The sequence below is a fragment of the Haliaeetus albicilla genome, chromosome 5, assembly GCF_947461875.1.
Source record: "Haliaeetus albicilla chromosome 5, bHalAlb1.1, whole genome shotgun sequence".
In the NCBI taxonomy this organism is placed as follows: Eukaryota; Metazoa; Chordata; class Aves; order Accipitriformes; family Accipitridae; genus Haliaeetus; species Haliaeetus albicilla.
The window spans coordinates 17943486-17970959 of NC_091487.1; the positions used below are offsets into that span (position 1 = coordinate 17943486).

A 27474-nucleotide genomic window follows, 5' to 3' on the forward strand; every position below is an offset into this window, starting at 1 on the left:
ATGAACATGGCTGAGCTGGAAACATACACTCATACAGCATAGCTCAGGTATGGACTGAAGGCCCAGGGCTCAGCTTAAATGGGGCTCTTGAGCTGATGGGTGGGGACAGGTGGGGCTTGTTGGGGCTGCTAAGGCCTATTAGTGCACTCAGGGTCCTGACAAAGTACATAGGACAAGTGAGGGCTGACAACAGGAAACGGAAGGGTTGTAATCTTTGCATCAAACAAGTTTTCACAACTTAATATTAAATGAAGGTCTTCACTAGGCTTAGATTTTGGCCAAAATAAAAAAGCAAAGGCAGAAGGCCTGAGATAATTACTAAACCAAAATTAGTTGGGCTTCCAAATGGAAGGCAGAAGCTGGAGGACAGAATGTACCATGTATTCTTCAGGTGGATAAAGATTTAACATAGTTGTAGGTAGGTTCTCATTATTGACAAGTAACCAAGAAATGAGAATCTAATTACAGAAGCATTTCTCTCAAGAAGGCATCTGCCTTCCAGTTTGTAGGACACTGATTTTTGATTCATCAAGAGCACCACGTTCCTGGATTTTTTCCTCCTTAACCTGAACTCTAAGCCAAACTCTTGGCTAGAGATCTAGGATCCCTACGGAGTCCGTATGTGTTGAGATTCCAAGGAGAAAACTGGCATAAAGGAGAACAGGATATGAGCCCATGTGCTGGTCCTATGAAGATCATACCTAACATTAAGCCAAGAGGGCTAGACTAGTTTTAGGGTAAGGCTAAGCTTCTGAGGAGTGAGGGATGAAGCACATAGCTCCTTGAAAATGTTCACTTGCTGGCTTGAGGAGGACAACTGATAGAAAGGAAGACTTTCTTCAGACCCTGATAGGCTCCCATCTCTTGTACTCAGGAGGTAGGGCACAGAAGAGCAAACTGAAGAATGACTGCTTTGACTGGAGAAAGAAAACACATGTGGAAATCCAAGCCTTATGGCATCTGCTCTCAGCTCCAGATGGGTAAACTCTCCTATGTGTTGCAAGAGGAGTTAGTACTGTGTTTATAAAGAAATACAGAAGGGAAAGGTTTTTCAGTGAATCTTAAGTAGCATGCCTGAAAAACTGAGGAGGCATACTGAGAAAAGAGAATGCCTTTAGTTTTTTTAGTTAGAGCAATGTTTATAGTGCTTATGTGAATTTTTATCAGTGAGTGAGTGAATGCCCAGTGTTTTTGCAGCTTGTAGCAGTTTTGTTTATTACATGTAGTTGCAGTAAATTTCATAGTATCCTATTGTGGTGTAATAACTTGTTTTGATCAGTGTCTTATAATTTGTTGAGTCAGAAACATTAGTTTCCCTCAGCTTCAATTTCATGTGCTTTATTTCATATTTTATGAATCCTTATTTTGTATTTTATAACTTTCATTTCTTATGAAAGTAAGGTTGCAGTCTTCTGATTCCGTTTTTTTCTTGGGTGGTTATTTTGCCTTTACTGTTGTCTTTCTTTTAATTTCTCTGTTGGAAACATCTGTTTTCTTATGGGGGGTGGCACAGTCAGTATTTTGGGAGCATGTAAGATGCTTTTCTATATATTGGCATTTTTATATTTGATTTCTTCTCATTTGAATTGAAATATTATGTTTACTTGTTTTGGCTACATTGACCACATGAAGCAGAGGTATTCAGTGAGCTGTGTGTAATCCATGGTGATCTTTTCCTCCTTTGACTTGCTTCTTATACATTGAAATGTTGGGACCTTAAATTACCCTGATCTTTAATTCTCTGTTCCTGAAATTCTGCTCTAGCCTTTGTTTCTCAGCAGCAGCCACATCTGAGTTAAGCTTCAGGCAATCATGTTATCCAGGTTCTCTGAATAGCAGCCATACTTTGTTCTTGGTTCTGGAAATATTTACCATCTTTCCAACAAACTTTTTGATATTTACAAATGGAATAGCTATTTCATTCTTCCAAACATCCACAGTAACTATCTGCCAAAGGTAGAATTACACACTATTACCCTTTGTCAGAGTGCATCTAAAGAACTGAGTCTTTTATGAAGAAGAGCCTTGGTATTTTAGACTGAACTTTTAGACTTTATTACAGTGATGCTCCTTGTTCATTAGTTACTGCTGAATATAAGCTTCATGTCTATATTGTCTGCAGTCAAAATAATGCTGGCAGGAAAGAGATAAAATCTTTGCTTTTACCTTCTGTTTTCAGCCAATTACAAAGTGTTTTTGAAGTTTAGCAAGAACTGACAAAAAATACTAAAAGAATACCAGCAAAGATGATTGGGGACTGAATATTTCTCTGCGAGCCATTTATTTAAACAGAGGAGAAATATAATTTATGCAGAAGCAATGCAGGTATTGATCTCTCAGCTCCAGCAATGTGATCTAGCATTTCACTGATCTAGAAGCAAAGAGCTATCCTGCAGAACTTTGGTCAAAGCATTTTTCAGTTACAAACTGCATTTCAACAAAAGCATTATTCATTACAGTTTATTGATTTTAACTAAATCTCCACAAATAATACATAACAAAAAATCACTTCCAAAGCTGCCATTAAACTTCTGAGAAATCTGTTTTTCCATGCTTTCAGCTAAAGTCTGCTCATACTGCCAGAAAGGAACAGTTATTGAATTTGCATGCCGACTTTGCTGCTGCCAACACGTTTGTTCATGTAAACAAGTTAACTGAAAAGTCACCCATGTTAAAAAGAAAAACAGATTCGTAACCAGGGGTCTGCAGGCTGAAAATGCTGGGTTCAGTCAGCTGTCCTAAAAGAGTTACTTTTCAACCATCAACAGAAAAAAAATTAGTAAAAAAAAAAAATTCCTCTCTGAAGGTCACTCATTAGAGATACACACTGTCCCTCCTTCTTCCTTCCATATGCATATTCTAAGAGAAACATCTGACCACCTGAGGGAATGACAGCTCTGTCATCATGAGAGGTGGTTGTGATGACACTCTTGCTTTTTTTTTTAAATTTCCACAAATTATCTTTCCTTCTGTGGTGCCTTTGTGAAGCTGAAGCAAGTCAGTAATACCATAGAATGACTTTAAAGATATTTAGCTATTGTCTCTTCTGGGATTCCTAGTTCCCAGGCTGTGCCTATCTTGCTTAGACTGTGAACTGTGTGAAGCAGGGAATATCTATATTTAGACTTTCCTGAAGCATAACTTTCTTTTACTAAACAAACACTGAAAGAACATAGTTCAGATTAGGCCTTTTCCCACATTCAAAAGATTCCAGCTTTTTTACATAGATCAAGATGGAAGTTTGGAGGTGGTAGGGAGGATATTGTTTGAGATTTGCGCGTTTGTGTATGTGTGTGTATGTCTTCTTTTAGGAACCTCTTCCCTGTGTCCTATAAGAGCTTAGGAATTAGCACATAGTTACCAACTTCTAAAATGTACTGCAAGAGGCAGATGTGTGAGACATCCATCCATATAATGTGAGGGTTGATAGGTTCTTAGTCACAGAAATGTTTGCATACCTTATAAAAAAAACAGAACTCCCACTTTCCTACAGAAGTATCAGTATCTTCCTTTTTTTATCACTTAAATTAATTCTGTTCTTAAAAGCTTTCTCATTATCTAGAATACTTCAATCACCTAGTATTTAGCCACTTCATAACATTTTATTACTTGAAGATTTTGCACACTGGTTTGTTTCTCAACCATAACCTGTAGTTTTATTTTCAGAACTGTTCTACATATTTTTTCTTATTCTTGAACTCCACAATTTAGGGTTTGCATGTAAATTATGGAAAGGATTGTTGGGCACTTGTGAGTGACTACTGGTGCCTCAAAATGTCACACAGACCATTTATTGATGGTATTTATTTAGTCTAGTCAACACTGATAGCTTATGCTCTTCTAGTAATAAAATCCACGTTTCAGTTGCCTGTTGAGCTGCCTGCCTGATACAGCAGGTATCCCTTACAATTCTCCCATTTTTTGGTCTCTTCAGTATTCCTTCATAGCCCCTACAGAAAGAAAATCTAAACCTGGATGAATAACACACTTGTCTGAGGCAATGGAAAAGTCACTGTCAGAGGTAGGCTGAATGAAAAAAGTACCTGATGGTTAATCCTAGCATCAGACCTGGAGAGCACCTCTTACTCATTCAAGTGTGCGCTGAGAGCTGTCAGCTCAACCAAAAGTCCAGCATCTGGGGGGGCCTTTCATATAAATTTCATCAACTGGAAGTAAATCTTCATCCTCTTCTGTGTGGAGGGCTCCTGTTGTTATGGATTTTAATGGAAGATAAAAGCCAGTTCACTGTAGTTGTGAAGCTTTTAAGTACTCACCTAGCACTTTACCTGAATTTTACTTTTTCTGAAGCCCATGCTAGAGGCCTGTACCAGAAATCAGCAGAGAGACCCAGAATGACTCAGGCATTTGAACAGAGATGTTAACAGCAGTTGATGGTTACTCTCAAAGGGAGAATGTCATTAATGTATTAGTAAGTCTTTGCATTTCATTTAGCAAAAGCACATTAAGCAGTATTTGCAAATCTTTAAAGGTATTACATGTTTGTTCCTTACTGTGCAGAGTTTGTAAGCTGGTGCTCTTATCATACCTATATGAAATTAAATTTCAGGCAGTAATGCTTACATCATGCTCTGTCATAAAGTTCCAGGCAAATATCTAAATGTCTCCATCTTAGGCATTCTTACAGAGGCAGTATGGCTGCTTTTCCACACGAACGTATGCCCTGTTTGCCTTTCACCAACAGAATGTAAACATAATCATGACAGTATGAAGGTACTTATAAGGTAAAGAAATATGCTGGTTTGAGACTGTAACAAATTTAAGTGCATCCAAACCAACACCTTCTCCACATGAAAAAGTATCAATCCTCAATTAATGTGTCACTGAATATATGTTTCTACACTGCTTTGTGTAATAGGACTTAGAGTATCTCCCTTGCAAAATGATGCCTCTACGTTGTGCAGAGCTTGTTTGCAATATGTTTATAGTGATCTGGGTAACTGTCACTAGGTGAAGTGTTTCATCAGCAAATTCAGTGCATTAATGACGTTGTTGCAATGGATTGTGATACAAATTAAAATCTATTGTAATTTGGGTGTTGAAGCAGAGGTTACAATTTCAAGTTTTTTCATCTGTTCTGTCCCTTACCTTTTTTTCACTAGCCAGACAGTATAATTCTCAGGTTGCACATTTTCAGAGTGCTACTGATAAGTGCTCTGGCAAAACAGCCTCCCAAGCAGTGGAAAATCTTTAGCTTGATAACCACTGTAGAGGTGGAGGATGAAAGTAAAATCAGGAAGCCTGATACTTTTCCTGGAGTGGCTTCACACAGTGAAAATGCTTAGAGACATGATCAGCCAGCACTGGCCTGGTGGGTGAGAACAGCCATGCTAACCTGGGAGAATCAGAAAGGACAGCAGAACAGCAGATCTAAGGTGTAGATGCCACTTCTCTGGAAATCTGCACAAACGTGACCCCCAAAGTACCAATGTTAGCCAGCAACATGAAAGTTTTGTCGCTGTAGAAAAGTCCATGACACCTGGAAGCTCTCATTTCCCCAGCTGTGTGGAGAACAATGGGGTGATGGTAAACCAGTCCTTTGGGGCTATCGTCATTGATAGCAAGTGGAGAACAAAACAGGAATTCAGCTTTGAATTCTCTCAAAATTGAGTAGGTGAGATCCTTTAACAAGACCCACATGCCTATTATATCTCATTCTCCCCCACCCTGATCCAGGCCTCATCATCTTCAGAAGAGGTCCTACAAATTGTGGTCAATCCCTCTGGCAGCTTCTTGCTTTATTGCAGAGTAGCCAAAATTTCACCTGAAACCACTATCAATTTTACCTGCGAGATATCTGGGCTAACTTCTATTTTTCTGGCTTATGAAACCACTTTCTAGAGAGAACTTTTTAGTCCAAGTAGCTGTAAAATGACTCCAGCATATGTGTTTGTGAGATTTAAGAAATGGTGGAGGTATGATAACAAGGATGGAGGTTTCTGAGGAAAATTTACTGTGCGTTAGAAATGTTGCTGTGCTTTGCACTTTGTGTGTGAAAATAAGGGAGAGCATTTTAGTGAAGGTTGGGGAACAGAGCCAGGAAAGACTTTCAAGTTATTTTGACTTTTTTGACAGACAAGATGCCTGCCTGTACTAAAATTTCCTGTTCATCAGGGATCCAGGGTTGCAGGGCAGGATTGTGGTGCAGGAAGCTATGTTACCCGGTGAACAACAATAATTTAAATAAGCCCCATGACATAAAAGGCATATGCATTTATGAATTTATATTATTAGAATTACCATGCTATTAGGGAGAATTGTGCCCAACTGAATTTCTTTTCAGGAGTGCAACTTTCAAGCAATACAAACCCATTATTGATCTGACAATACCAAAAGACAGTACAAGGCAGGCTTTAGGTAGAACATTGAATGTGAACACAAAGCAGCTGTGTTCTTTGGAGAGCTTGTCTGCCTTGGCACCATGTCGGGTACCCTCTGCCACAAGGCCTCTTTGCCTAGTGGTTAAAACACTTTTATGACAGCTCCTTGGCACATCCTGAGACCTCCTCTGTCTAAATGGTGGCATGAGTGCTTTCCTCTGTTTTAGGGTGTTTCTCTCCCTCTCTGTTTTCTCCTGTCAGGCCTCCATGTTGAACAAGAATCCCACTTTATAAGCTTGGTGCAAATGGTGCAGAAATAACCACTACACAAAGTGGTGAGGGTTAAAGAAGTGCATTCTTCTAACCTGCCCCCCATCTGATTTGTTTAGATTGTTTCCCCAAATCAGTACATAAATAAAAGAGGGAGTGGGTATGTACCTGGATTTGTTGCACAATTTCAAAAAAATTACGTAGAAGGATAGACCTCTTTAAGACATTGAACTCCTATGTGTGTTGGGACAGTTGGCAGTCAGGTAATGGAAATTGTGTCCTGATGGAGGGAAAAGGTGCAACGTGAGTTCACTCCTTATCAAACAGTGGGAATCTTCATAGGCGCGGGTTATTACAGACTTTCTATCCATGCAAAAAGCTTTCTTCAGAGGTCACACCAGAAAACTGAGGCACAAGGCAAGCAGGCTTCATCGGTTCAGCCACTAACAGTCCTTTTTCTCCCCTTTTTTTTTCCCCCTGGAAAGCTCTGAGAGAAGGGAAAATCCCAAAGGGCAGCGTAGGAATTGTATGTTCAACTCTAAAGGCTGCTCTTGTATATGAGGTATATTAACATGAGGCATAGAAGTCACCTGTTCAGAGACACACAGAACCACTAGGAATATTTCCAGATCCCATCTAGGGAAGCATCCCTTGAGCTGTCAGAAAAATGATTGGGAATGACTATCTGTCCAGCCAGCTCCATGACACTATGGCATTATAACATGTCCCACATTCTGATGTTCTCATTGCCTAGGTTTTATTTACAGACTGACAGGCACCAAGTATGTGAGATAATAAGTTTAATAGCATGGTGGTACAACAAACAAGTATTAATGGAATTTACCATCCATGCAACTGCAAGTGTCTTACAAGATCTAGGCAACTTAAAATGTCTGAAATTTTGTGATCTTAAATGAAGTATATATCTCACTTAACAAGCCTGAACATTTAGTAAAAGCTCAGAGCTATAACCAAATTGTGGGCTCAGTTGATTATTCCAGCTTGTTTTGTTTTGTTTTGTTTTCCTTTTTACACTACAGCTGATTATCTCCTATTTTCTGTAACTTGCTTGTCTCCTGAATTTCCAATTCTTCTCTGCATGACCTTCCCCTTCCTTCAGAAGGGCTGCATGTAGTAGGAGGTAGAACTGGGATGTTACAGGACAAAGAAAGTTGGTAACGTGGAGGAGATGAACATGCAGAGTTTAATCTTTGGATATGAGATTGGTATTTTAGCAAGAAGAAAAAAAGTCTCTTTTGGTCATTGAGTATTGAGATTGGATAATGTTTTGAAATGCACTCTGAGTGGGAAAAAGCCAAGGATGGGGATGCCTGGTGAAGCAAGACAGGTACTATTCCTGCCTCCAGTACAGTAGTATGAGTCAAATCAGTGCACCACTGATTCCTAAGTATGAAAGGTTTGCAAGCACAAAAGGAACAGCATCTAACTCATAGCAGGGCTTTTCCCAGCTGTGTCTCTCAATTATCTTCCGGTAGCATCTTTAGTTAACTTCAGGACAGCTGTGGCATGTTCTAAAGAACTCTTGGCTGTCCAGGGGAAGGTCCTTTTGGTTAAGATTGGGGTTGTTTAAAAAAAAAAATTCTAAACCTTGCTGATGAAGCATGAGTTTGCTTTGTGAGTGCATTGCAGGCAAAAATGAGGTCTGTCCTACAACATGCTCATATGCTGGAGATACTATTGCATTGGTTTGGGTTTTTTTCTTCTTTTATATGCTGCAGTTAGTTGGCTTTGGAATAGTGCTGGCATGAGCCTTTGGAAATGCTTTTCTGCATCTATTCTTTTTGCATTTGTAAGTCTACACATTGTGGTAGCTTCTGAAAAGATGAAATTTCTGCCTTTCCCAGACAGCAAAAAAAGCCAGTGTCTCCTGATGTGACCAAGCAGAATCAGAAAGCACAATGGTTTTCTGAGACTTGTGGCCTGTGAACTTCTAGTGAACTCTAAGGAAGCATTTAAACAAAACAGGAAAAGGGTCCTCAATCTCTGGAGGCATAAGCATGAGAAGAAAGTGCAAGTGATGGTGTGGCACTGTGGGCCACATCAGACTTTTATCGCTCCTGTTTTCTCAGTTTTAGCAGTTTAAAAGGCTCAACTGTAGCCACAGACAACTTGTGGAAGTGGAGGACCACTGGAATGAGGACGTGTGCTTTATGTCATCTGGAACAATGTGTTCTTAACACAAGAGGCAGACAGATGTAAGCCAGCAAAATATGGTATAATAGTGGTAGGACTCGTGTATGTCCAAGTCACTTGATACGCAAGAGTTATATGTCCATGTCAGTCTTATTTACATTCACAATTTTAAAACTAGTTATATTGTTTTAAAAATTAGTAAATTCTAGCAATACAAAATATATATGATTGAATTTTTTTGTGGAAGGGTGGCTCATTTTGCTGCAAGCATGCTCCCCAAATTGTCATAGGTACTTAAAACTACCTGATTAAAAAAGCCAAATGTATAACCTGAGTAACTCTGTTAGCATGCATCTGTAGACAGAGCAAACCTCAGTCCAGCCTAATCCATATCCAAGTCTCAATCCAAACCTAATGCACTGTCAGGTCACCCAAATTCTTCAGAGAACAGGCTTTCAGGGCTTACTTGCACACATAGTTTGAATGATTTTAACTATGCTGAAGCAATCAGGTAAGGAAATCTCTCCATGTGTCTGTTATGAAAGAGTTTGCATGAGCATTATTTCCGGGTAGCTTATTCCCATAATAGAAGGCAAGAGAGCTACAGCAATGCATAGCAGCACAGTCTGTATTCACACTTGGGATTTGACTAACAAACATAATTCAGTTTAAAAAATCTACTCTTACTGAGATAGTTATACTGGCACAGGACTTCTCCATCTTTTGCATCTTGGCTACATGTTTTTTGTGGTTTTAAATTTGTTGTTCACTGATGATATGCTTTCCTTAGCTTATGAGCTCATACAGAGTCTGCACCCAAAGTGCTACAAGCCAAGTGAGGAAACTTGGCAGCCAGACCCTTTCTCACTTTCCTGCAGCATGTACATTCATCAGAGCTCAGGATAGCCAAAGTTTTGAGCTGTGCACAAAGAAAAACTTACCTTCTCATAATGGTGGTTTCCTTGCAGTTTCAAAAAACCCCATAGTTACCCTGTTCTTATGACTGGAACATAAGAGCTTGCTGTGCTACCAGTGTAACAGGTAGCAATCTAAGCAGTGCTCTCCTGGGGCTGGTGAGAGTTAGCTCAGGAATCCCTGAACGGCACTGCATTGGCCCACACAGATCTGGTCATCTGCCAGGCATCATTGTTACCCTCTTTTGGAAGGTTTTTGAGCCCTTCTGGCTGAATTCCTTCTTCTGCTCTCTACACGATCTCAGAAATACCGATGAGTCTCAGCCACTCCACATTAATCCTTCGTTTCTTTATAAAATCGAAATACTGCAGTATAAACTGCATAGGTTGTTAGGTGAGTAGGGGAGTAGCCACATGGGTGAACATCATGCTTTCACCATCCTCTGCTGCTGCTGTGAAACAGGATTGCCACCAAAAGAGGCAGCTCGGTGCTTTCTCTACCTGGCCTCCTTCTTCCAGCCCCTTCACTGCCTTCTGCCTTGTGCCACTATGAACAGGTAGGAAGAAGGGGGAATTGGTTTGGATTAAGACTAAAATACTGTTGACAACTTTCTGAGTTTGTTTTAGTCCAGCTCAGTTCCCAGCTCCCTGATCCTGTTCACACAGCCACATGAGCACTTTGGCTGTTGTGAAGGAGAGCATGGCAGAAGGTGAGAACAAGTGGCAGTTTTTGGAGGGATTGCTGCTCTAAACAGGAACGCCTGATTTAGTTGACTGTAAAATGACAGTTTGATTTCCAGCTAGTGTGGCCAATCCTCCTGTGCAGTCTCTATGGGCAACAGGTCATTCAGAGAAATGAAGTTGGGCTGAATCAGCCACTAGAGGGGCCTCCTCTCATGAGCCCTACAGCGGCTGGCTGAAGTTTGTCCCTTGACTAGAGTTAGCCTTTGTGATTTTGAACACAAAAATCAGAAATGAGCTTTCATCCCTGAGTACTAACTTTCGCTGGTTTATCATTTAAAAGCTGCTGGTCGAGAGTACACTTGGAAAAGTTTCCAGAAAATAGCCGAGATTATAATGTGTTTTGCCAGAAGTTAGGCAAAACCCAACCATAAACTGGAGAAGCTCGGCTTCACTCACACGCATCCTCTAGTGTACCACTGTAAAAAGAAGTCATATCTGGTCTTTTTAAGAATCTTGCAGTAATGAATCACTTGTAGATATAGCAAAGACCTGAGGAAATGGTAGCCCACCATGCTTCTCATACTTTTCTCTCTAGCTGCCTCACTGGTGATGACCAGTCCCAGATACTGTGCAGCACCAGGTCTCTTCTTTGAGTCTCTCAAAGCCAAGAAGAAGCTGCAGTGCAGCACGTGCAGCATTTTTTTGTGCTCCCTCCGGCCTACAGCCTCATTGCAGCAGTGCCATGTTGGTATGTGATCTGACTTGGTGGTTTGACCAACTGGAGAAAGGGGACACCTGTGCTGATATGGAAGGCTCATCCCTTCCTCGGGCCCATCTGCAGCAGAGTAACATCTGTCCTGTAATAATTAAAAATAAAATGTAAAAAGCTTAAACTACAGGCAGTGAAAATCACTTCACCACCTTCCTTCCACTCATTGCAAAAGATCCTATCATGACTCTTGCCAGGTGCTGAGAAAATTGCTCTTAATCATTCATTGAGAAAATACACTTAGATAACTAATGAAGTGAATGGAGATGCCTCATCTTATTCCAAAAGGAATTCCCATGGAATTTCACTAACTTGTGCCACATTGCAAGTGTCCAACCTTGTCGGGAGCCGCTGTATTCGTTGAAAGGGTTAGAAGACAAGGTGTGAGAGGTTCCAGCTAAACCAGGGAAACCTGCTTTGACCTGTAGCTGAAGCTAAGATGAAGAGGAAGATAGTTCTGATTGCTGGAGGGCTCAAGATCTTAATCAACCCTCACCCCTTTAATTAGCATGAAGCAGCTCATGAGTTGCAGCTTACAGCATTGGGCCACAGAAAGTCACAGGAATAGTCAGCTTGCTCCTGATCAGGAATTGGGTAAACATTACCCTGGGGCTTCGTGTGGTCACAGGTTTGGCATTGCCTGAACTGGCTCTGCAATGTAAACAGAGGATTGTAATTTATTTAGCAACATTGTGCAGTAAAATGCAGTACAGTGGCGCACCAGATGAAATATATTTTCCACATCTGAAATTGTTCAAGGGTTAAGATTCAAAAAAAGGCAGTTTAAAATGAAAGAATTTACCAGCTTTCTCCTTTCTAAGATTGACTCTGGTCTCTGATGCATGTCATTCAGGTTCGTCTATACTGGAGCAAAGCAAATTGCTCCTTTGTAGCTCCTGTGCTTCATTTCCACAGGAGCCAAGAATGCTTAACACCTCTGAAAACCTGCTCTCCCATATCTGGAAAGAAGTTCATAAATCTTTCTGTCTCTGCAGACTGTGTTTTAGATTGGTCTGAAACTGTGATAATTCTTAAAGAAAAAACATTCAGAAAGAAATAATTTAGGAAAATGGCTTCAATAATGTTCAATACATTCATATTCCATTCTGATACAAATATAAATTTTGATCTTAATATTCTGATGCAAATTTTAATAAAGTTTAAAGTAAGTCCAGTGAAATAGTAGCCGAAGTAAAGCACCAATACTAGCAAAATGAAACACATCAAAGCAGGAAAGCCAAATCAATTTGTTTCAGGATTCTTACTTAATTTTGATAATGTTTGATAAAGTCTTCTATTTGGACCTTTTTGAGTTACAAATTTTCCTGAAGTTATCATGCTTCCCTGAAATGTTTAAATATCACTGAAACATTCTACAGCAGGAATCATGCTATCAAAATACATTTACTAATGCTAATTACATTAATTAACGAACTGTGCAAAAATGTGTGAATATGATTAAGATAAGAAGTGCTCTGAAAAATAAAGGTTATAACGTATCAGTGGCAAATAATTTAAGAGGAAGGAGAAAAATAAATATATTTATTCCCCAAAGCTACCGCAAATGGAGAAAAAGTACTATTCTACCCATTTTCAGAAAACATTGGTATGAGGTGTTTGCAGGCAATTCCACTCCCCGCCTACTTTCTAATACACTCTTTGTTTAGGATGACTTGACTGTTCATGTAAATAACGACAGGAATGTAAAATGGTCTCTACCTACTCCCTAGGTCAATGACCCCTTTCGTATTTCTTAAGGCTTTTCCCCTTCTTTCCTTTGAATGGATGCTTCTACCCCTTTTCCGATACTCTGCTGAAGTTATTAAACCGCATTTGTTGTGGCACTGTGAGTCAGCAGAACTCACTGAGCAGTTTCAACTGTACAGGGCTCCAAGCCTGGGTCACAGAAAGCACCATCGTAGGAGCATCATCTGCATCTCAGTTCGGCATTGCAGGTACTGCCAACAGCTCTGTGAAAGACATAATTATTATTAAAGCTATGCTTTCCCTTCCCAAAGAGACAGAGAAAAACGTTCAGGCTGGATGATACTGATTTCAGATGAAGGGGAGAAACAAAGATGGGAAAATTATACTTGTGCTGTGAGATACCACAGTAATTCAGACCGAAATGTTCTTCCTTTGAAATGAAGCGCAGAACAGCTGCCTTGGTGTTTAGGAATGCACAACCCAAAAATCAGAATGCCAGCTTATGCTGGCATTGCCTGCCTTCTGCTTCCTGCAAAAAAAAAAAAAGTTAAATAAGAAATAGCTGTTACTGATACTTCTGTTAAATCCTTACGGATATTTGCCAAATACTGGAAGAAGGAAGATACTTGGTTTTGCAGTGAAAACTCATTTACAGGAACCTTTTTTTCTGGGAAGGATGTACACCTTTATACCGAGTAACCAGTTTTAGTAGCTCTAATAGGAAATATAAGTAGCTGTATCAACCGTCCTTCCTTCGGAAACCTAAATTACATGGTTCATGGCCAGGCCTCACTCCCGGAGCACACTGGACGCCTCCGGCCCCCATGACCCGGCGAGCATCCGTCTGGTGCCCGGCCCGGCAGCACGGCCACCCGGGCCGGGGGGTGACACAGGCTCCCGAGCCCGGGCCGCGGCCGAGCGTGGCGCAGGGAGCCCTTTCAGGAGGGGTGTGCCCACGGGAGGCACGACCCGTGCCCGTGCCCGTGTCGTCCCCCGCGGACACCTGGGGCTCCCCACGCGACGCCGAGGGGGGAGCCCGGGAGTTGCCACCCGCTGCCGCCTGGAACCCTTTACTTTCAATAGAAACCCGGGCACAGCGCTTCCCTGAATTTTAATGCAGACAGCCCAGCCCGCTTGCTTCCCCTTCTGCAGGCGGCGGGGCGGCGCGGGCCCTCCCGCACGGGGGCACGGCTCAGCTCCCCTCGGCGGGCAGGCCCTCGGCCCTCCGCCCGCTAGCGGCTCCGGGCGGGGCCGGAGGATACCCCTACCCCCCCCGCCGTGCCGGCAGCAGGCTGCGGTGAGCTGAGCCGCCGGGGAGAGCGGCGAGGGCGGCGCAAACAACCAGCCCGAGCCCGGCCCGGGCGCGGTGCCCCCAGCGGGACCGGGCGGCGGGGCAGCGGCCGCGCTGCCACAGCCCTCCGCCAGCCGGGCCGGCCCGTCCCGAAAAAGGGGCACTGTCTCTTTAAGGCGGCGGCGCAGCCCCAGCCGCCCCCTGCCGGCGGCGGGGCGGCGGGCGGGCGCCGTGCCCGCGGCGCGGGGCGGGCGCGGGCGAGGCCCCTCGGTGCGAGCGGGGCGGCGGCGCGGCGGGTGTGTCCTGCGGCCGCTCGCCCACCCACTTGCCCGCCCCTGTACTGTGGGCTGGGAGCGGGGAGAGGAGGGGACGAGCCGGAGGAGGAGGAGGAAGCGGAGGCGGCGGCGAATAGCGGGCAAATGGGGAGCTGAGCGGCTGCAGCAGCACCGCGGCCGCGCAGCAGCAGCAGCAGCAGCGGCGGCGGCGGCGGGCGGGCACGGAGGCGAGCTCGGCGGCGGGGTCCGTGCGGCGGAGGCGGCGGGGAGAGGGGCGGCCGGGCGCTGCGGCGGGCGCTGCTCGGCGGGCGCTGCTCGGCGGGCAGCAGCGGCACGCCTGCTCGGCTGGCCGCTCCGGGGCTGGCAGCGGGCGGGCGGGGTGGCGGGGGTGAAGGCTTCCCCACCGGCAGCGGCACCTTCTCTGCCCGCCTCGGTGAGCTGCCCGCCGGTGCGGGGCGAGGCCTGCCGGGGGCTGCACGCCGGTCGTCGCCGGCGGCGAAGGCTGCGCCTGGCTCGGTTCAGCGGCGCAGAGCGGGCGGGTGGGGGGCAGCGCCGGCGTCCTCCGCGGGGAACCGACTGATTTTCCTTTCTCTTCTCTTCTTAAAGCCGTTCCTTCGTAGGCGCCGAGTGCGAGCGGTAGCCGGGCTGCCCCCGCCGCCCCGAGCTGATCCTCCTCCTCGCGGGGCGGCCGCCGCCTCTCCGGGCCGGCACCATGCAGACCTTCCTGAAGGGGAAGCGGGTGGGCTACTGGCTGAGCGAGAAGAAGATCAGGAAGCTGAATTTCCAGGCCTTCGCCGAGCTGTGCCGGTAAGGAGGCGGCCCTCGCCGCGCCGCGGGGAGCGCCGGGGCGGCCGCCGAGGCAGTTGGGGCGGGCGGCGGCCGAGGGGCGCGGCGGCCCCGGGATGGGGCTGGGGCCGGGGCCGGGCCGCTCCGCTCCGGGCTCGGCCGTGGCCTGCGCCGGCCCTCGGGCATTTTGTGCTCGGTGCGTGATTTCCGTCAGCCGGTTCTGCCCGCCGGGACCGGGGGGAGGCAGGGCTGGCCGGTGCCCTCCGGGCGCCCCGCTCTGCGCCCGCGGGGCCGCGGCTGCGGTGTCCTGCCTCCCGCTCACCTGGGCGGCTACCGCGCGTTCCGGGGAAACTCGGTCCGGGGCGGTGCGCAGCGTCTGTGTGTGTGTGTGTGAGGGCCCGGCACAACCCTGGTTTACTGCCTGGGTAAATTTCTGTCCGCTGCTTCCCGAGAGGTCTCTAGTATTCCCGCTGAAATAGTCTCATTTGGGATCTCTGCGGACCTTGCTAAGATTTGGAGCTGAAACCGAGCTATTATTAGGAAGCGTCAAATGACTGGGAATAACCTTCCTTCATGTCGTGCGAAAATGCTTGAAATTAGGGTGTACGAACCCCTGGGTGAGCTTGTATTCACCAGAGCTACGAATGAGATGTCTGAAGGTGGTATAACTGCGTCTATGTTCTGCAGTCCCAGAGGTAAAGGTTAGTTCAATAACCTGTGATTAGACTTTATCTAAATAGCTTAGAGGATAATAGATGCAGTATATTACACAATTTTATTAATTAATTGGAAGTGTGAACTCCATGCGGTTCCAAGGTCTTGTGATACGTGCATTACAGCTTCTGATATTGAATAACAGCTTTTTCTGATTTATTTCATTCTAATAATAAGTTTGTAACAAGTATATGAAATCAGCTTTGATAATTGAAAATATTCTAAATAGCTCATGTTCTGTTTTTTTGTGAAGTCTGTTCAAACTTTGCAGAATATATTTTACGAGACTTCAAATACACTTTATTAAAGCATGCCATGCTAAAAACACCAATCCCTGTGAAATTTCTGTTGGCAGCACTTGTTCCTTTCTGTAAAGATGAAGGAGGCAGAAGAAACAAAACTATTTCGAGAAAGCGGCAGAAGCTTTTATGTCAGCTTGTGTTCTTGGCATTCTGTATCCTCTGTCAAACTTCAGCAAAACTTGTCAGAGTGTTTTAAAGTATCGAAAAGGCCATGGGTTCTGCTTTAATGTCTTTCTAAATTTCATGTGATTCTCCCAACAAAACTTCTGGATGAATAATGCTAAGCTTTGACCTTGCCCAAGAGGTTTTCAGTTAGTTTTTGTGACACTCAAAAATACCCTTTAACCTTTAATAAGCATAAGAAAAATGTCATTTTTAGGGTCTTGAGGTTTGGTATAAGGCTAGTTTTCGTGCCCAGAAACTAAGGGGAATCTCAGAAAATATATAAAAAGCTTTTTGTAGTAATTTGTCTTCCATTCTTGGTGTTATGTGCTGTACATTCTTATGTTTAGGAATCTCCAAAACTGACTTTCTGCTCTCCACTGTCCTTGTTTCTCTTTTTGACTAGGTTCTTTGCTTCATTTTTTTCTACTGCAGAAATTCCTTAGACTTGTGTTACATAACATGGATCTACAATTTCTTTGTGTACTGCACAAATTTGCTAATAGTTTTAGGTCCTTGCAGTGCTGTGAAAATTGACCCTGAAGTGTGTCTGTTGCTACACTTTACTAATTTCTTGATGAAAATTGGCTGGCTGTCTCATTCTGTACAGGCTAAGCTCACTTTGAATAGCATTTACAGACAGTGGATAGATATGTCTGTTCAGTCATGCTTTGATAGTTTTAAAAGCATTTCATATTAGCCTTTCTGTAGAAGCAGAGTTAATTGTTTGGTTTAAAGATCAGTACAGTCACTGGAGCAAGTTGCGCTGCTATCTTGGATGCTCTGTTTTCCTTCCTGGTAACTTCCATTGACACCAGAAAGAAGCTGCATTTATTTAGGCAAAGATTTCAAGTACTTTGTGCATAATATCTACTTGTTTACTTGTGTGTTTGTAAGCTTTTGTTGCTGTAGAAAGTGGTGCTAAGCTCAACAGAAATATTGTGTATGGTAGGAAATAAGGCAAGCATACTCATTCCTGTACAGTGATTCATGCGTTAGAGTAGACTATGTGTCGGTGTGTCTACTTTATATACTTTATAGTGACTGGTACTTGGAATTTATTTGCCCGTTGCCTAGGGATATACTTTCTGGGTAACTACAAAGTTCAGTTTTGTTTGTACAGGTTTGCAATGAAGCAGTTATATAATCCAGGAAAGTAAGAGAAGCCTCCTAATGAACTCCTGAAGCGTACTGGGTTTAAATTGGGGTTATTGTTAGGATGAGAAAAATCTTCATTTCTTTGCAGTCTGCCAGTGCAGCCACTTGTAGTGCGAAGCGCTGGTGTCCTAAAGGGATCACGGACAGACATTTCAAAATCTGTTCAAACCATCCTCAGAGAGAGAGTCTGAGTGCTGAACCGCTTTCTTAAGGGTGGTTCCAGGTTTTGTCTCCAGCAGCACTCTTAAGCTGAAGTGTTACATTGTCCTAGCTGAAATGAGGTGCCAGGGAGTGTGAGCAGACCAGCAGTTAAGGTGCTACTTTGGGGCATAGGCAGGACTGCCTTCAGGTTTCTGCTCCACAGACTGGACAGGAACCTTAAATACTTTCCTCATGTTTGTATCCATCTTTAAACTGCAACTTAGGTTGCTGGGTTTCAATAGGTTTCCCTGTTAGATTTTGGCATCTGAATCCTTGCAGTTTTGTTACTGGAGAACTTATAGGCACCTGCCCTCCTCTTAAAAATTTTCACTTGGTTATGTGAAGTTCTAGTAACATGTGTGCCTGGCACAGCAGCTGTCCTGCCTGAACACAGTGTCTTGGGGCTTTTGCCTAAGCTTTATATCCAAGAGGTAATCTTCCTTGTATTAAAGGCCTTTTGAGCTCACCTGCATTTTTGGTCCTCACTGTGGCACACTAGGTACATCTGTCTGAGCTGTATTCTTCATAGAGCATAACAGTCTTGGCTGTGCCTTCCAGGTGTAGCCAAGGAGATGAAAGCAGTGCCTATGGTGATATCTACCTCTACGTTTATAGCCCAGACCAGCGGTTCCAAAATTCTTGGGTTACAGCCCACTGTAGCCCTTAATGCTTTTACATCTCTTTCAGGTTTCTGAGCGGTGTGGTGAGCAAAACGGCAGTGTGGTTTCACAGGCCTGTTGCAGAGGATCGGTGGTCCCTGGATAGCATGTTGAGGGCTGTTGACCTGGAGGATAGAGCACTTGGCCTGGCAAGTGGGAAGCCCGGCTTCAAGCCTGCAGCTGGTGTCTCCCAAGGGAGACTGAACCTGAAGATGGGCCAGGCTCACTCTGATCCTCTGGCTGAACCTGCTGCCGTGTATAGAGAGGAATGTGAGCTCCTTCCCCAGTGCCAGGGTAGCCATCCTCCGAGCTCTGTTGGTAGTACCATGGCAGGGGCATTCCTTTGGGATGAGGTGCATCCTCAGTTCTGGTCTCTGCCTCCCACAGTGGTTTTTGGTTCCACCCAGCAACTCCTTTCTACATAAGCTGTTGGTGGAGTAAGACTTTTATGTTCCTTTCTGTGCATTGGTACAGTTTCAGTGGGGAGAAGAGAGTCTCTGTCTCAGCCTTGCTGGTATGAAGGCATTCCTGTTTGAGTTGTGATGTGGGATTGAGCTCTTCTATGTGGAACAGGGCATTCAGTAAAGGCTTCTTATCTCCTCAGTGAATTTCTTAGTCACGAGGCAATTTAAGAAGCTACTACTGCCAAGTTGTCCTGGGCTTTTGAGCGAAGCTGCTAGGACGCCATGCTTTGTGTTGAACCCTGTATTATCTGCATGCTAGCATACATGCTGCAGCTGCAGTTCCCTGAGTAGGGCCCCTTAGGGGACTGCAGCGTGCAAATGTCTGGTTTGTGCATCTCAGGTGGACTTTCCTGTGAGCCTTTATGTTCAGCTCCACCAAGGGGATGGCACAGTCTCAGAGCTTTAGGTAGCTGGCTATTGGCAAAATATAGCCTGCTAAAAAGTAGGACAAGGTTTCTAGGGACTCCTAACTGAGAATTTAGGAGCCTGCAATGTAAGCCTGTAGTTCTGACATTGTCATGTGTCCCTGCCACTGCTGAAAGGAACAGTTCCTCCTTCCTCTACCTGCTTGGTCTTGTCCTCTGTCTCAAGCTGGGTTTAGTGGTTATGCAGTTGGCAAAGACTCTCAATCCAATTGGTTCCCTGCTCATCACATTGACCTTGGAATGGTTGTCACTGTGCACGAGCGCTAATACAAGGTTAGGGAAATAGAGGTGCCCCATTCCATTATAGAGATGACAGAGCTGTGGTGTGAATTGCAGGTGGTGATGAAGACTCTTGGATACCTATATTATCCTTTTGTAAAATATGCCTAGATGTACTGCCAGGTCTCCCTGGATATTGTGAATAAAAAGACTCCTGTTCATGCCATATGAGGAGTGGTGGTAGTACAGAAAAATATATATATCTGTTCAGAAAATGAGTTGTGTGTGTTTGGCACCAGTTCAGATTAGTGAGGTGCAGCCATTTATAAATGGCTGTTTGCTCTATAAAAGCCTCCATTTTCTTGGTAGTTGTTCTGCTGTTAATATAGTCTCTTTTGGGAGGCACAGAGATGTGAGGCAGTAAGGTTATGGCAATGTGAAAATAAGTTACAGTGATATGAGGTGAAGTAAAATATGCTTCATCCAAGAGGAGATAATTTAAAGTCACCCCATTCTCAATGATAAGCTACTTCTCAGTTATTTTGGGCAAAAGCATTCACACGTGCAACTTCTAAGTTCGCATAGTAATGTGGTAGCTTTTCTGGGTAGCTATATACATAATGAGTCAGAATTTCCTCGTCATAGCATGTAGAAAATGAATAGCAAAGGAGTTGAAGAGTTGCCTGAAGATGTAATCTGTGTCATGATAAATCCTGCAATTCAACAGACAAAAGAACTGTGCTGGTACATCCTAACGTCCCGATTTTATATGGTCAGATTTTATTGTGCTGTGTTATTTTCATAAAAGCAGGGTGAGCATCTGGGAGGAAAAAGTTCTCAGGAAATTATAGAAATTCTGAGAAAAATCAAATTCTGCCCACAAAAGAAAATGGAGGTGAGGTAATTGAGAACACCTTCTAGTAAAGCCCAGTTGTCTTGATTTTTAGTGAGCAAGCTGAATTGTTGTCTTCCCTCCCTGGGAGATCATCCATAACAAACTGATAGCATTCCTTGATGCACAGGAAGCTAAGGCTTCTCGGTCTGGTTTGGATTCCCACTGCCAAAGACTGTTCTGAAACTTGAGACCATGTTCTTGAATTGCTACCTGCATCAGTTCAGCAGGTTTTGGTTTTATGCAAGGGGATGCATTTTTCTTTGGGTGTGGAGCTCCTGTTAGGGCATACATTACCTGTGCTGAAGACCATTTGGGTCTGACAGGTCAGTGTGGTGGGTTGTTTGTTTGTTTGTTTTAATTGAGTATGATGAAGCTGTTCTGGTGCTGATACCAGATCGATCTGCTGAACATAGCAACAAGTGATTTTTTTCCTACCAAAATATTAGTATGCCTAATTTAAATTTGTGTGACTCAAACGTGTTTGGTTTTTTTTTTCTTTAAGCTAAATTGATTCTTCAACTTTTGCCCATTTTGTTTCTGTGATGGATAGTTAAACCTTCTTTTAGTGCATATGAGAAGCTACTCTTGTTTAGTAAATCTACCACAAAATGTTAAACTCTGTGGTCAGTGCTGTAGATCTGTATGGCACTCTTTTTCTGTTCTAAACTTTATTTGTGGTCTCTTGTGTGCCATGGCCTGTGCACAAGAACCTAAACGTGAGTTTTAAGATAGATTTAAGAATAATGCTGGTTTGAGGGTATTAAATTAATCTGTTTCTTTATATAGCAGGCCATGAAGTGTATTGCATGTTTTTTCCGGGAAGAACTCAGGGGATTTTCTTTAACCCCGATTCCCCACAAAAAAAACCCCTAAATATTACTTTTGTTAAATGTCTGGATTGTGCCAGTTAGCTTTTACAGCCTTAAAAGCCATAAAAATAAAACATGCATGTGTTGATCAATAGCTCCCATTGTTGCTTGTGTTAGTCTGAAATACTATATCATGAGAAGTAATGCAGGGCCGGATGGGTGGGTTTCTTTGACATCAGTTCTAACAAAGACTTACAACTAGCCTAATGGTAGAAATTATACTAAACCATGAAAAAGTGTTGAAGGTAGTAGCAAAAAACCCCATGTATTTCTTGGAGGAAAAGTTTACGTGTTTCTGGGTTCTTGCTCCTTCTTCCAGTAGTCTGTGAAGAAGACTTTACATCCCAGAAGAAATGGGTATGTGTGCATTTTCGTAATCTCTGACAGTACTTACTGGTAGGCATCCTTCTCGCAAAAAGCTTACTGTGTTATTATGCTTGCAGAACCATTTCATTGGAACATGGAGCGCAGCCACTCGGCAACAGAAGTGACTGTAACAATCACCCTTTCATAGCGACTCTGTTTTGTGATCTAGCAATCATTTACCTCAGGTTCAGGAAGTTTGCATCCTCCTTATGGTACATCCCTTTACCACAACCTGTTTGAACTGATATGCAGCAAGGAACAATAATAAGCTTGGTCGGGTGGCAGCTTTTCAGAAAGATCTGCGTTCTTTTGCAGATCACAGGCTGAATACAAATTGACAGTGTTACAAAAAAAAAAAAAAGCAAATGTCATCTTGGGGTACATAAGCTGGAACAGAGCCTGCAAGGCACATGAAGTAATGCCTCCATTCTGCACAGCACTGATAAGGCTGCTGCTGCAGTAGCCTCACCTATTGCCTTTGGTCTGGGGCACGGGATTTCAAGGAAAAGGCAGATCAGCTGGAAAGTGCCCAAAGAGAGCAGTGAGAAGGATCGGAGGCCTTGAAAATAAGGTGTATTGTACTGTGTTATTCAACATAAAGAAGAGGAGGCTGGAGATGGATCTTCGGACACTGTAAAAAGCTGTTGTAGGAAAAAAAGCCTGACAAACACCCCCCCGCCCCCATGTATTCCTCAGTTCCATTGTAGGTAGAACAAAAAGTAGTAGGTTTCAATTGTGCCAAGAAGGAGGGATGATAGGTAAGTGGAAAAGATACTGTGATTGTCTAGGTAGGCAGTGGAATTCGTTGCTTGAGACTTCTAAGACTGGCTTGGATAAACATGCTGGGAATGATACAGGCTTGTGGTCCTGTTTCAAGGCAGAGATGTTGACCTCTCCTGAGGTCACCACTGTGCCTGGTTTGGTTCAATCTGTAATAGTGCAGAAGGTGCCTGGGAAACAGTTCTTTGTGTACATTAAGTAGTTTGAAGTCTCTTTACTAATTCAGGAGTCATGACTTGCGAAGTCTAGGCACACAGTCTGAATGTGTGCAGCTTTTTCGAATATATAGGCTCAATCTGAGAGGGGTGTCAGAGATGACAGTGTTTGCTCTGCCTTAGTGTACAGCACCTAGGAAGCACTGATTGACAGTGTATGTCCTGACATTGGTCAGATAATGTGCTGTTCATCTCAATAGTTGACACCTTTTGGTGAGGTGACGTTCTTGAACATATTCCAAGGAAACAAGGAAGCAGAGCGTATGAAACACACTACAGTGAGTGTGATAATAGATAAAATAAGCACCTGTGCTGGGCACATCTGTGCCATAGTGCTGTGGAACAAACCCTCTTCTGTCTGGTTCTTTTTTCTCATTTTTGAGTTCAGTGTTCAGGCCTTGAAACAATGGTTTGTTTTGTACTGATGGAATTTAACTCTCCTCAGAAGGAGTTACACCCTTTATATGATCAAGGAGGAAAATGCTGATACTTCCATACTGTCCAAATACTACACAAATACTAGTTAGTATTCTCTCTGTCTGCAGAGAGAAATCCTATTTGGAGGACAACCATGTACTTTAAGAATGGCTTTCCAAATGACTTGAGTTTCATTGAGGGGAGATGTCCTTTAGTTCCAAGTAAAATGCCCTTAGTTGTAGTTCTCTTTCCTCCCAACTGCAGTGCTTGGGCTAATTTCACCAGGATGTGATTGCCACTTGTACAAATGCTGTCGAATAATTCCTGTGAATTGGAAACCAAAGCAGAAGTCTGCTCTTTCCCACAGCCAGGCTACTGCTTGTGCAGGCAAGAGGGTGTACACTAATTGAGGTTGCTCTGAGGGCTCCCAGGGGTCTGATCTGTAGAGTGGAGAAAGTCATGTTTCTAGATCTAATGGCACTTTTAGGAAAGTAAGTGGCAGAGCCAGGCCCAGAACTTGGAAGCAGGTTCAGTTCATGTTGAGCTGTTTAATCATCTCCCCTTGGATGGCAGTTAGTGAAGATTTATAATGTGTCTTGTTTTGTCTTGTCGCATACCGCCAAGTCATGCTTGCTTGTTTGGAAGAATTTGCAGTTGGTCCTTCCTTCTCAAAAAAACCCAGGCTTATTTTTGCTCTTCATCACACTCCTCACAGGCTTTTCTTCCTCCTTATCAACAATCCATCTTTGGTCCTGTTCCTCTGTAACTCGTTGGTTCTGCATGTTCGGTCTGTGTCCTGAGGCATTGCCTCGTGAAACCGAATTCTCTGTGGCGCTGCTGGCAAAGGAGGAAAAATACTTGAATGAGACATGTCTGTAGCAAAAGACAAAATACTAAATCTTGAGCTGTGAAGCTGGGATGCTCCTGGCTGTTGTTCTGAAGCCCCATGTTTGCCCTGTCAGACCACACCACAGATGTGTGTGCTTGTTGCGGGAGTCTCCCCCTTGAAGACTGCTAAGGGGCTAAAAATTGGTGCTTTAAGAGACCTGGTTTGATTTGAATGTTTTGGCTGTAAGCAACATAGTTGTCCTTTTCTGAAATCATGTGTTTTAAAGTGCTGGTGACTTTTTCTACTTTTTGTAATTTTTCCTCTGATGTTAGGTATGGATAAGTACATGTAGTAGTATAATGTGTTTTCTTACAGCAGGAAGAAATAGTTCAGAGGATTCTTTGGAAACAAGGCCTTTGGCACTGCATGTTATAGTGCTTAGTAATGACTCACTGCCTAGCCTTGATAAAGTTATCTGTGTTTTGGGGGGCAACTGGTTAATAGCTGATAGAACAAGTGATGTCTGGGGTGATTAATGGCACTGGAAGGAAATGATATCATAAAGGTCCACTTGTGACATGCCACGCCTGCCCCATCAGCAGCCACAGCGCTGCAGTCCTTTCTCCCTGCCACGCCAAAATACTTTCGTGGTTAAAAGAATCGGTGTAATGACTAGGCTTATTCCTCATCTTGTCAGCCTCATTTCACTACAAGGATCATTTGTATAGGTGGACTATGAAATAGTGCCTGTTTCAGCAATATGCTATGTTTTAGTGAGTCCAGCAGTGACCACTTAAACCCAGTCGGGTATGTTATTTCTTAAACGTGTGTGTTTCAATGAGAATCTTGGTTATTTCCTTGTAGTTAAAAATACAAACCTCAGAGATGAATGTAAATACTGGTAACTGCTGCTCTTTAGCTCTATCTGCATGTCATACAGCTGCAAGTAGATGCTTTTTTGTTCAAGAACATGCTGTTCCTTTGTATTACAAAAACTCGTCTCAGTTCAGGAGATTTTACAGGCTGAGGATCCGGCCCTCTCTGCCTGCTGTCATTGGAGCCCAGTACAGGTGCAGCCAGTATGGGTTCTCCTTGCTGCCATTTGATGGGTGAGAGGGTAGCACGGGGTAATGGTGAGGTTACTCCCACACAAGTTCGTCAGTAGGTTTTGTTTCATAGCAGAGGCCCTAACTGCTCAGAGGTGTTTTGGTTGACAGGCCAGCTGAAGAGTGTAAGGCCAGCCAAATAGACCTGAACCTGGCCAGCCAGGAGCTAAATGATGGTTGTAGCAGATGCTTAGGGAAAGTATGAGGCACAGAGTAAATGTGCTCGGCTTCCCCTTGGCAGACCCTCTTGCCTTCTGTCAGTCACTGGTTTACAGACTCCGGTGGCAGTAGTCATGCCCATGGTACCATGTTTAATAGCCACAGGTGGATCTGCTCCACATATACCTTTTAATGCATTTTTGAACTCACTTTCATTCTTGACATCACAGGAACGTAAGGAGGCTGTCAGTGCATGTTGGCTATTCTCTAGTTTTGCTGTGAGTAAAACATGAGCAATTATCAAGTTGCTTCTGCTGTGTTGTGGGGTTTTTTTGTTTGGGTTTTCCTTTAACCTGTACAGGAATAGGCATGACTTATTTTTAAGTGTATGTATACATCCTCATTTTACTAAAACACCCTGGTTCTTGACCAATTTAAAAAAAGGAAATTTCAGCCAAGATGTCATAAAAAAGTTCAGAAGTCAAAAGTTCTTCCCCAAAGAGAAAAGACTTTCCTGCTAAAAATAAAAAAGCTTGCAAAAGAAGGAGGAAGAACTAAAAGCTGCGTACAGCTCAGGAGCCATCTTCTAACTTCATCTATAGTGCATGCTAATGACTTAAAACCAACAGCAGAGGGTTTTGTGGAACCTAAAAAACGCTTGTAATTGAAGAGAGGAGAGTGCCCAGATCCACATTTGCTGCCTGACCAGGTTAAGTGGTAACATAGCAGAGGAGCACACTCCAAAAGTGAAGTACAGTATTAGTACTGCGGTAGGAACAGAAGCCCTGTCTCTGTAGCATTCATACCAAACGTACAGTTCATTTTCAAATAAAATCTGCACCTGTCTTTTGTCTGGTATTGAAAGCATTGAATTTTTCTGATCTTTCTGTTGGTTTTCAGTTAACATTGTCTTTCTGTAGTTTCAAGTATGTCTTTAAGAATTGCTTTAACTCGGCGTTCTTTCACACTGTTGTCTAAAATAGATTTTCTTTGCCAGTCAGTGTTTAAGCACAGACTTGCACGCACTCAGACCAGCCTCATGGTTTTAGAGTTACTGTGCTGTCTGGCACAGGTGCATGCTGATAATGTGTCAACTCATGATGTTTCCATCACATGTGGCTTTAACATTAGTGTCCTGTGAGATAGTCTGGGTAAACCACATTATCGGAGACTCTTTACAAGGCCCCCTGGTATGATAGAGCTGTGTGTGAAGCTCAGCATTCAGATATGCTTGCTAGTTGGAGGGGTGGGAAGAGGAGGGTAGAGGGAGCTTGTTGTGAGGTTGCCTGTGGTGCTGCTCTTGTTTGGCCGACAAAGAGGGAGCTTAATTCACTGGAGCTGTCAATCTGGTAGTTTTCAAGCACTGAAAGAAAACTCCTGTACAAGTGTGTGTTAAGTGTATGTGAGGGAGGAAAGGGAAAAAGAAACTAAGTCAGTCTGCTATTTTGATGAAAGGCTGATGGCAAAAAAAAAAAAAAAAAAAAAAAGAAAAAAAAAAAGTACTGGTAGTTGCTGACCTGCACCCTGTATTTGGCAGAAAAGGGGAAAGCATAAGAGGGGAGAAGTGTTGTTTCCAGAACATTGGGTTGGAGTATCATGTGCTGTGCAAAGAGTACGTGATGATAAAATTGAGCAGCACCCTTTGTCACTCAGTAGAAATTTTGTTTTTCAAAACTATCACCTTTTAAAGCTGGTTTAATCCATGGAGAGAAAATGGTTTGTGCTACGCCTTCAACTGTTCTTGATTGCCTGGACTGCAAGTGGGAGCTGCAGCTATAGGGGGCAGAGATCTATTTGCAGGTGGACAAGCGCTGGATGGTGTTGTATTTTGACTTTGGGGCTTGACATTTTGGTGTAACCTTCCCTTCTGTCTCAAGGAATAGATCAAAGTCCAGGGACTCTATCCAGGCTGGAGTGAATTTTGAAGAGAGTAGAGTTTTTTGACCTTTTTCCTGGCCTTATAAAACCAAAATTTTAGCACACTTTGAGGAATAGAAAGTACAGGCTTGCTGCTAGATAGGGGGTTGAAGCTCCATTTTCTTTTTCTTTCTCTTTCTGATGCTATTTTAGGCCCTCAGTTCGCAGCATCTGGGAGAATTTGTGCCCTGAATTTTGTTTTATTCACAATTCAGTAGAGTGAAAAATATTTGGTCATAGACATCCCCAAGTTTAAATTGCTTTTGTTTGGGGCTAACTTTGTTTCAAGAACTCTCTAGCTAGTTTTCCTTCTGATTCCTTTGTTAGTGTGATGTGATCGTAGCTTTACTTTTTATGTATGCTATAGGACATTGATCTTCATCACTTTTGTTGCTTACTAGTAGTGATGGATTGCCTCTTTTCAAATAG

General features: G+C 43.5%; 1 protein-coding gene across 2 annotated transcripts in view; it reads left to right on the forward strand.

Annotated features, from left to right (window-relative positions):
• The first annotated feature begins 14509 nt into the window (after positions 1 to 14509).
• The window catches only part of ITPK1 (inositol-tetrakisphosphate 1-kinase), a 158644-nt gene continuing 145679 nt past the window's right edge, over positions 14510 to 27474 (forward strand). The window contains exons 1-2 of one of the 2 annotated variants that reach the window (XM_069783587.1): positions 14510 to 14646; positions 15009 to 15209. In XM_069783587.1, coding sequence (XP_069639688.1) covers positions 15115 to 15209 — 95 coding nt within the window. In that variant the 5' untranslated portion in view covers positions 14510 to 14646; positions 15009 to 15114. Of the gene's footprint in view, positions 14647 to 14747; positions 14836 to 15008; positions 15210 to 27474 lie in introns of those variants that run through there. The other variant, XM_069783588.1, reaches the window with a different exon arrangement.